The sequence below is a fragment of the Ammodytes marinus genome (assembly GCF_949987685.1).
Source record: "Ammodytes marinus genome assembly, chromosome: 23".
NCBI lineage: Eukaryota > Metazoa > Chordata > Actinopteri > Uranoscopiformes > Ammodytidae > Ammodytes > Ammodytes marinus.
Window position 1 is genome coordinate 4,379,158 of NC_137227.1, and position 10,192 is coordinate 4,389,349.

The 10,192-nt window shown below is 38.2% G+C and overlaps 1 protein-coding gene across 5 annotated transcripts; it reads right to left on the reverse strand.

The window, feature by feature from the left end:
* Positions 1-246: 246 nt before the first annotated feature.
* LOC307269265 (uncharacterized protein) lies at positions 247-10,081 on the reverse strand. 5 transcript variants are annotated; one of them, XM_080052170.1, is made up of 9 exons: positions 9,919-10,072; positions 8,868-9,264; positions 5,801-6,701; positions 4,011-5,519; positions 3,733-3,896; positions 3,418-3,647; positions 2,694-2,823; positions 2,339-2,439; positions 247-1,841 (listed from the first exon to the last, which is right to left on the reverse strand). In XM_080052170.1, exons 4-9 carry the CDS (start codon positions 4,975-4,977, stop codon positions 1,607-1,609), a joined length of 1,827 nt encoding a protein of 608 aa, XP_079908296.1. In that variant the 5' UTR covers positions 4,978-5,519; positions 5,801-6,701; positions 8,868-9,264; positions 9,919-10,072; the 3' UTR covers positions 247-1,606. The 5 variants fall into 5 exon arrangements, with proteins under 5 accessions (XP_079908296.1, XP_079908295.1, XP_079908298.1 ...); XM_080052169.1 differs by having other exon boundaries at positions 5,801-9,073; positions 9,168-9,264; positions 9,919-10,068; XM_080052172.1 differs by lacking the exon at positions 5,801-6,701 and having other exon boundaries at positions 9,919-10,081.
* Positions 10,082-10,192: the final 111 nt, after the last annotated feature.

Consider the following 10,192-nt stretch of genomic DNA (forward strand, 5'->3'; position numbering starts at 1 on the left):
TCTTTGAATATGTCAATGTAAAAATATTGGTTGTTACGGATCAAAATGTCCAAAGGCAGTCAAATAAATTTCACTTTAAATTGTGTTGACCACAACAAAGTATTCAATTATTCTCAGAGGGGAGAAAAAATAATATTGTTAATGCTATTACCCTAACGACTAATGAATGAAAAAACTCGTCTTACAATCATACTTTTACATGTTTATTTTGATACTCAACTGATTATTTACAGTATATGTCAAGAGTAACATTCAATATGCTTAAAATAAAATCATACAAAATAATCTGCATGTCATAAAGCTTGCATATTCCATCATGTTTTTAAAAGTTGCAATACCATTCACTTAATGAGTAGAAGCACTTGTAGACTTCTCTCCAGTTTTTGGGTTAATCTAAAATGAATTTGGCAAACACCCTTTTCTTTTAAAAGTCATGCTCTTGCAAGCTGCAGTAACATTTTATTTTAAAGTAAGTGCAAAGATCAGTTGAGACTTTAGTGAGACAAACAGGTAGTGGCAATGCAGCCTTTGTTTTATGTACATTTTGAAACTTGTTAGTCAACTTTCAGTATTTTTAAAGAACAGAATGACAGACTGAAAAAGCCTCATCTTGAGTGGAAATATTTACACAAACATTTTGTTTCCTTCGTTTTTGGGCAAATACATGACTTATTCTTATCAGATTTATTTCTTAGATTCCACTGACTCCTGCTGTGGGACCTTTTTATACAGTAGTTATTAGCTAAAAAGACAATTTAAATTATGTCAGTAGTCTTTACCTCGAACTTGTAAGTAGGTTTCATTTCCCTGACATCACCTAAACACTGAATGGATAAAAAAAGAGCTTCTATCTGCTTTGCCACTTATAGTTCGTCTTAGATAAAAAGTTATCTACCGATAAGTAGGGATTTTCCATTCATATCTTTTTCTAAAAAGGCATTAGCTATATCCAGTCCTGAATATATCTCTTCCTTTCTTACTTTACACAATATAATCTAAAGCACCTACAGTATCAACTACACTCTAAGTGCTGGGGTCCCAGCTATGATAATTAAAGGCTTGTGCTCTCAAGACATTCCCTGTATGAAAAAAGCAAAGGGTGTGATATTATATCACGGCCAGACAGGGGCACTGTGGGTCCATCAGAACACAGAACCTCAGTGCTGATAAGGCAAAATACTGTATATTACCACAGGGTATGAAGTAAATGACAACAACCAAATCTAGTAGACCCTTAGCAGGAAAATGATCTTTCACTCAGGTCCTGGTGTAAATTGTTGGGCTATGACAACAGGTCAAGTGCCAATGCGACAGTCCAAAAACCTTACAGGCGTATCTCACTGAAGGCATTTTGTCATCTCACAATAATAAAATGAACGATGACTGAATTCCATTTTTCCTTTTTTGTGACAAGAAAAGCCTTTTCTCTTAATGAGCTATTAAAGACGGTTATATATATACTTTCATATATATATATATATGAAAGTCACACGTGGAAATGTACATAAAAAATGGTTGCATCGAGATGCATCAATAATCGGTTTAGAAACTAAGCGTTGACCTTTGAATCGGAATCTAATCGTGAGGTGCCAAGAGATTTCAGCCCCTAGCAACTAGCCTTTTGTTTGATTGCAACTGGCGCAGGAAGGAGGGTTTCAGAATCTTGAACTGGGACTTTAAGTTGCTTTCCGGAAAACCTTGTTCCAAACATTTCCTTCAGGGGGGTCTCCCCATTCCACCCTTTGCTGTTGGCAAATGTATAAACACATTCGAAGAGATCAGGAAACATCTCCGTCAGACTCATTTTAGTCATCTCAATCATTTCAGCCAAGTCCTTAGCACTGTAAACAGATAAATAAAACTGTATTATTGAGTAAATCCATGAAAATCATCCACAAGGTTTATGGAATATGGCAATGCAAAAGTAAATGTGGTTGGGATTAAACTCATACCAAGAAACCAGTAAATGAGTGGGAAACACATTTAAATAAATGCAGTCATTAAAAAATAGATCCCTAATCATTAATATTCCAGAGACTAGGCATTGTGAAAATTATCAAAGTCTCAGTCTTCTGAGCATTTTCTCTCACTTTTGCCCTATCTGCCATCACCCCAATATGATTTTAAGAGAATTAATTATGTATTTGGAGTTCTGACGAATATAAAGTTACAATTGCAAAACTCTGCATGAACATCTCTTTTCAAAAAGAAATGTCTTAGTTTCTCTGGGAACACTTTTTCCTTTCTTTCAGCAAAAGCACAGTGAGAGAAATAAGTCAGAAATCATGAAGTTGAGTGTGAGTTGACAAATCAAGACCCTTGATTAGCTTGAACTTACTAGTGCTCATGAAGAATCCGTATAAAGCGCACAAGTCCCAGTGTGTTTTCAGGGTAGGCTTTCTTCTTGTCTTCTGCATTCTTGACCAACTCTGATGGAAACTATAACATAAAAAATTAGTTCTTATTTTATTAAAGGCATTTTAATCTAGAACACTTTTTGTAAAAATCAGAGCCAGAAGCCGCCAGAATTTAGTAGATTAATGTTTTTGTGGAATGGCCCGGCCGCTCGCTCTGATTATCAAACACGGTTATTATAAATTAAACAAACGTTCGCCTAAGAATACCTTTAAGTTATCAAATAAATTCTAGAAATAGAAACTAGTGGTGTTCTAAAATTGTTACATTGCAATCACCTTCTTTTTCCACTCTTTGAAGGATCCTTTGGCATCATATTTTTCCAGCGAATCAATTAATTGCTGGGTAGCATTTCGACAGTTTTCCACCTCCTTCCTGTTTCCAGTCCTTCTCAAGTATTCTACCCTCCTGAAAAAAAAATTGTACATTGAGGGTGCATGTTTCACAGAAAATAATCAACTTAAATCGTCTTGCTATAGATTGATAAATAAAAGAAAGTGGTGATCTACAGAAGAAATGGGGAAATGTTATAGGAAAAAGAACCCAACATGAGGCATGACTTTTGGTAAATACATTTTTAATGAATTCCTTATCATAATTAGATTTTTTCAGATTTCTGACCAGCCCTACACTTCAGTTCAGACTGGAGTATCTCAATGTATGGATTGCCATTCATTTTGTACGGACAGACATTCGTGGTTCCCAAAGGATGAATCCCAATAAATTAATTTTCCTATAATGTCAAACCAAATGAAGTGAATTTCTTAATGATGTGTCCAATACTTTGGTTGATGTACGAACTCCTGAGCTAATGACATTCCTATCACTCAAGCTACACTATGCGTTTAGTACAAATTAAATATTTGCATAATAAACTAAGGCGGAATTTTATGTCAATTTATATCTTAACTCTAGTTAATGCAATGCTTGCTACAAAAGATAAATTATGGCAAATCAGTTAAGTTACTGAGACTTAATTGTCCATGATAACATTTAATCTACCTTTCAGTTTTCCAGAAAAGGGGGTGACTCAAGCATTGTTCCACTGTGGGTCTGTCCTTTGGTTCTTCCTTGATCATCCACTCGATGAGATCTTTTGCCACCGGATCTTGAACATGGTCCAGAGTGTACTTTCCCTCATCAATGTTGGTCACAACTTTATGGGGTTCGTCACAGTCACCGAAAGGATGGAGTCCACCAGACAGGATATAGTAAATCAGCATCCCTGCCACCTTAACAATTAACAGAACTTTTCAGCAATTAAGGAAGTAGTTTTCAGTGGTCATGTATATCATTTTTTCTAGTTGAAAAACTGACCTGAATATCAGTGCTTCTTTTGTATGGTATGACACCTCCTCCTGCTAAAGTCTCTTTTGCCCTCCAGCATGTTGTTCCTGCACTGCCTGTTAGATGAGTTGTTTGGCCTTCGATTAGCCGTCTGCTAATTCCAAAATCAGCTAATCTTGCTCTCCGAGTTACATCTGCAGGAGAAATGATGTAGACCAATTCAGCCATGCTTTAAACAAGATATAGTCTAATGTTCTTTGAATTCAGATAATGAGTTATGTAAGAGTTTAAATGTTAACTTGTCTTACCGATCAAAACATTCTGTGGTTTGAGATCCCGGTGGAGAATGGGACGGTGGTGACAGTGAAGCGCCTTTAAACTTTTGAGAATCTGTTTGACATGTGTTTTTCTCAGGGCATCACCGTCATATTTTGTGAGGTATTCTTCCAAGTTGTATTCACAAAGTTGGAGAAAGAGATATCCAAAGTTCTTATCCTCGTCACTGTCAACATATCGTACAATAGATGCATGATCAAGCTCTGGGAGTCGTATGATGCCCTCTTCCTTCTTCAGCACATCATAGTTGGTTTTAGTCATTCTCTTCACGGCAACTTCAGTGCCATCGCCTCTCAGCCCCAAGAAGACTTCAGTTCCATCACTACCCTTGGCTATGCGGAATTCAATATCTGTCACGAAACGTATGTTCTTCATAACTATAGTTAGGTTAGAATCATGAAGCTTCTTCAATTGTTCTCTCCATCTCTCACTGATTGGTTGCCATTTGGGTTTCAGGTTTAGCTGGGCCATACTCTCATTGAGCTGGTTATCGGAGCTGTGAGGGGTTTGAGGGGCAGAGCTGGATGAGGTGGTGGTGACAGTGTTCCTCTTCTGGTCCACCGCAGCTTTGAACGAAGGGAAATCTTTTTCAAAAGTCTCCATGTTGACTTTGTTCCCTTGCACCAGGACCGTTCCCTTGGTGTACAAATGGATAATAAGCGGAGCCTTACCAGTTTTAGGGCGTCCATCTTCATAGATATCTAATCTGTGTCCCCCTTTGACGACCGTTTTTTCGTTGTTTGTATAATGGCTGCATACAGTTTCTACCCAGAAGTCGATGGAATTAGTGGAGAACATGTGGTTGTCCTCCTCGGTTGATCCTTCTTGAACATAGTTGGTGAAGAGTTCCTCTGGGTATTTACATACTTCCTCCTCCCTGAATTTTTTCTTTCCTTTATCTGTCTTAACTTTAGCAGGGTAGTCAAACTTCCTGCCCATGACAATTACGTGTTTAATCCAATGGGAGCTAGGCTAACTGTTTATTCTTTTTAGCTTATAAAATGTTTGCCAGTTTACCAGATATATAGTGTATTCAGATTGTGTGACCTGCTCAAGGGCTAATGTTACTAAAAGGGATTATTTAGTTTTTGTTAAATCTTCTGAGAATAACTCGTCTTTGTTTCTTTTGAGCGGTTTCCCCTTTAGGATGTTGGTAGCAGTTGGATTTTATTAGTTTTTAATTTAGGAAATATTTAAAGAAAGATTACATTTCCTCTTCTGTTCTTGGTTATTAATGTTGTTACCTTTTCTTTAGAGTCCTTTCTGAATAGAGGGTATCTGAGCATCTGGAGGTAATTCAGCAAAATCTCTCACTTTTAAGTCCCAAGTTTGAGATGCAGGAAGTCCTTTCTCATGCAGCTACTTCTTGGAATCTCTCTCTCTCTCTCTCTTACTTCTCATGAGCTCCAAAAACGTTGCTTCAGCTTGCCTCTCAGGCTGCTTACACAGTTGTTGAACGCAGCCACAGACAGTATCCAGGGCTGCAAAAAGATACCACCAGATTAGACGATACCAGCACAATGCTCTTTGAAGACAATTATTCAAAAGAATAAGGAAACAACATTTTAAGCAGGTTTTATGCATAATAAAAAGTTTTAAATAACATGTTTGTTTTTTATACTACAAATATTATGAAAAGCAGAATATAGTACTGTTAGGTTGATCAAACTTGCGTGTAAGACAAGAAACCCAGGCGTTAGTTCAAACAGACCAATGAGACAGACACAAAGATACACGGAGACAAAGAGCTCATTTTACTTGCCTATAGGACAAGGAGAGCGGTGGAGCAACAGATTGTCACGTCACCTCCGGACCGCTTCTGAACTCCCTCTCTTGTCCTCGTGCCTTTATTCAATCAACTGTTGCATACAGAACATAGATTTGTGTGTGCGTTACAACTAATGATTGACTAATGTCTCTGGGAACTTGTTTGTTTATTCCAGCTGGGGCAAGTCAGTGTGTTCTTGACCAGGTCACTCCTGGTCGTGGCGGTCCCAGAGTACTAGTTGAAACGACACGTATCAACTCACTTTAAAATACGTATGCTTACATTATGAAGAAAACTTTAACTCTTACATTTCCCTCCTGTTCTTCCATTCTTAAGCATATCACAACATTTTAGCAGTTTTCAAGGGCGTTGGGCATGATTATCTTGTTTTCACATTTTCTAATCAGTCTTTATTCATTTCAGTGATTGCCCATTCTCTAGGGGGCGGGTCTTCATGACACCGTCTGACTGTCAGTTAGTGTGAATCAGCTGACGTTGGTGTTTGGTGCACACGTAATAATCCTTTTATCTTGTGGCGTTGGCTTTGTATTGAGGCATATTTGTGCCAGGCATTTGTGTCCAAAACATGTTGTGATTCTTTGGTTTCCTTCTGGCGGTACGAATCATAGTAGAGCCACCATAGATGTCCCTCCAGTTGAGCCGTCGAGACGTAGCTTCGATGGGATGCTATGTTTGTTCGCTGTTGTCAGAAATGTTCATGACTTCATGTCGAAGCGTCAGCTGTTGTTTAGGAATGTTCATGACTTCCTGTAGTGGGTGACTTGGATCTTGTAGTTCTTTTGACTTTTGCTGTAGTTGGAAGTTTTGTCAGTGGGATTCTGGACTTTGCACTTTCCAACGTGTGCAGCTCCAATTTTGCACTCCACCCCCGCTCCTAGGACATAGGAAATTCTGACAGTTTATTCGTTCTCATACTTTGTTAGATTTATAAAGAGTTGTGTCATTCATTCGTGCAGTTCTCTGTTCTCTGATTCTGCATCATCATGCTTTGACAAGTTGTATGTCTGTATGCAATATATTCGTTATCATATCAATCTTCCCTGCTCTTGAGCAATGGCATGCCCATCGCTCAATATAACCACTATTTTATTTATATAAGATTGCGTGGTAGCACTATTTTTTAATTACTTCTATAATTTTTTATCTTCTTCTATCCAATTCCCGTTTGGTTCTCTGTCAGGTGCTCTGTCTGCATATGCACAAACAATTGCCTCACACATGCTTTTCTGATCACAAGGGGAGTTTTTAAAATAAAATCTCTTTTCTTTTCTTTATTAAATAGTTTGGAGAGACAAAGTTGAAATGGGGTAAACACTTTGCTCTTTGAAGACCAATTTCAAAAATAAAAACCTAATAATAATGTCTTTCGTTTATCATTATAATTTTATCTAGACATTTTTAAATATTCAACATAATTCCTATAAGAGTAAAACAATTCACTATTGTTCATGCTTAATCGTTATTATCTTACTACTCCTGTATCTGCTTTATATACCTTCAAGCCATCAATGTTAATTTAACTCCAAGTCTATTCAATTACTATCTCACAGTTTTAAGTTATTATTATTATTATTTTTATTTATTTTTCCCCTATGTCTCTCAATTCATTCGTAATTTCAGCAAAAAAAAAAATTATTATATATATATATATATATTTTTTTTTTTTCCAACCCTCTATATATATTCAACTTTTCAACTACTTTTCTATCAGAGAAACATTTTTAAATTTTTCCACTTCTTCACTCAGCTATCCAATTTAGCCTAAGCTGTTTCCAGCATTCACACGTATTTTCAGCAGGCAATGCATTCTCTAGTTCACATTCTTTTGCTGCTTTTTGTCAACTATTTTTATCAGTTGCTTCTCAATTTATTTGCCTTTTGGCTGTTTAAACGAATCTCAATTCGGTCGTCTTGGGATCTCTGATTATAACTGATGTGTCAGCTCCACTGACCCATAGGATTTTGGTTGTTACTCAGCATTGACTTTTGTGGGGCAATTTTTCTTTGCAATTCCTTGCCATGTGGCCTTCCCTGTTGCATCTGTAACAAATAAATTTTCCTTCAGCATTTAGCCCTCTATTCCTGTCTGGGCTCGTGCTATGTCTTGCCATATTGGCTTGCTCTCTCTTCATCTTCCTCTGTCTCTTTCGAGCTTCCTTTGCTTCTTCTTCCCATTCCAACCTTCCTTGTTCCTCTCGTTCTAACCTTTCTTTCTCTTTCTGCGCTGCCACACTCATACTTTCCTCATCCATTTTGATTTTAACCCTTTTTGCAATTAACTCTGCCTTTTCCAGTCTTTTTTCAGCCGTATATATCCATAACATGGCGGCCTCAATTTCTAACACACACTTCTGTCTTTGCCTTTCCATCCGTTCTGCAGCCTTTGTCTCTACCTTCTCTTTCAGTTCCTTACATTGTTTTAATACCAACTTGTTCTCAAACCCATATTCTCTCTGCCATTTCCTACAGTAATTGGTGCTCCCGGGCCATCGCTTTGTCATATATATGACATCCCATAGCTCGGGAGTCTTACTCTTTCCGTTCTCCATTTTACAAGTATTTAAATTTTTAAAATACAAAATCAAAAAAATGTTCTTACTCAACTAAGTATTTTTTCAGAACCTAAAATCCCCATTCACCACTCCGTGCAGTTCACTGGCCACAGATGTTATGTTTACCGTTAGGTTCTTGGCTGTTTCCACTGGTGACATTCATTTCTCAACACTCATTCTTCTCAACATTCCTTCTTCCGGTATTCATTCATTCCTTCACACAGATCTGAATTTGTATAGCGCTTGTTCAATTTCTTAGGGTGTACATACCAGTGCTGGGAAGGTGGTCAATTAAAGGATCACGTTCCCAGCACCCTGGTAGACACACACCTACTCCTTGGAGAATACTCGTCTCATTCCTTAACAGTGGAATAGACCGCTAGCTTTTGCTACCTCCTTCGTGGCGGAGAGACCCTTGTTTTTATTTTTGTTTTCTATTTTTCTCTCTTTTTTTATTTTATTTTGTCAGATCTGAATTTGTATCTCACCGTATATTGGTGTGTCTGGCTCGGTCTGGATCCCGTCAATCGTCGCCGAGGAGAGGGGGGTGAGAACTGCTTAAAACACCGGCTGGAGATGAATTCACGGCCCCAGTCTTTTCTCAGAGCTTTTCGGTGCGTCCTCTCCTTCCTCTCTTCGGTTGGCGATATATTGGGATCCGGCTCTCGAAGGACCAAATGTTAGGTTGATCAAACTTGCGTGTAAGACAAGAAACCCAGGCGTTAGTTCAAACAGACCAATGAGACAGACACAAAGATACACGGAGACAAAGAGCTCATTTTACTTGCCTATAGGACAAGGAGAGCGGTGGAGCAACAGATTGTCACGTCACCTCCGGACCGCTTCTGAACTCCCTCTCTTGTCCTCGTGCCTTTATTCAATCAACTGTTGCATACAGAACATAGATTTGTGTGTGCGTTACAACTAATGATTGACTAATGTCTCTGGGAACTTGTTTGTTTATTCCAGCTGGGGCAAGTCAGTGTGTTCTTGACCAGGTCACTCCTGGTCGTGGCGGTCCCAGAGTACTAGTTGAAACGACACGTATCAACTCACTTTAAAATACGTATGCTTACATTATGAAGAAAACTTTAACTCTTACAAGTACGTTATCATAATCTGCTATTTTGCTAGATCGATTATTAGTAGATGTGCGTGTATGGCAGGAAGGGATGGGGGGAGAGTAGAATAGCTGGGCCGTTAAAGCGTGCCTTTAGTAGCCACGTTTCCATCTAAATTTGAAGGGAATCGTTTGAAAGTTCGCAAAAAAGAAAAGAAATGCGAAAAAGGGCATGTTTCCATCAACTTGGGCAGTGCTAGGAGGCGATAAGACATTAGCTCTGCGTCTCCATCCCCCTGCTTTAATGCGAATTTTGAAGTAGGCTATCGAATCAGTAAACGTTGATGAACGCCCAAACAAATGTTATGCCACACCTTGCCGTACATACTAACACACAACTATCAACAAACCATCTTCAATGACAATGAAGGAAGTATTGTGAATGTATAGGCTTTATTTATGTAGGCTAGTCTACTTACGATCAAATCTCCTCCAAGGCTCCAATACTGGTGTGCGTGCCCTGTTCTGTGTTCAACTCAAACCCACACAGAGGATAAAGAGGAAGTTTCACAATTCCATCACGTATCATTCATGTAGGCTACGTACTTGATGAAATGTGAAACTCAAGGAAAAGGAAACTTAAAGGTCTCATATTATGCTAAATGCACTTTTTAAATGTGTTCTAACATATCCATGGGGCCACGGTGTGCCTAGAGACTGCCAAAATATCAAAAAAAATAACAATCTCTCCTT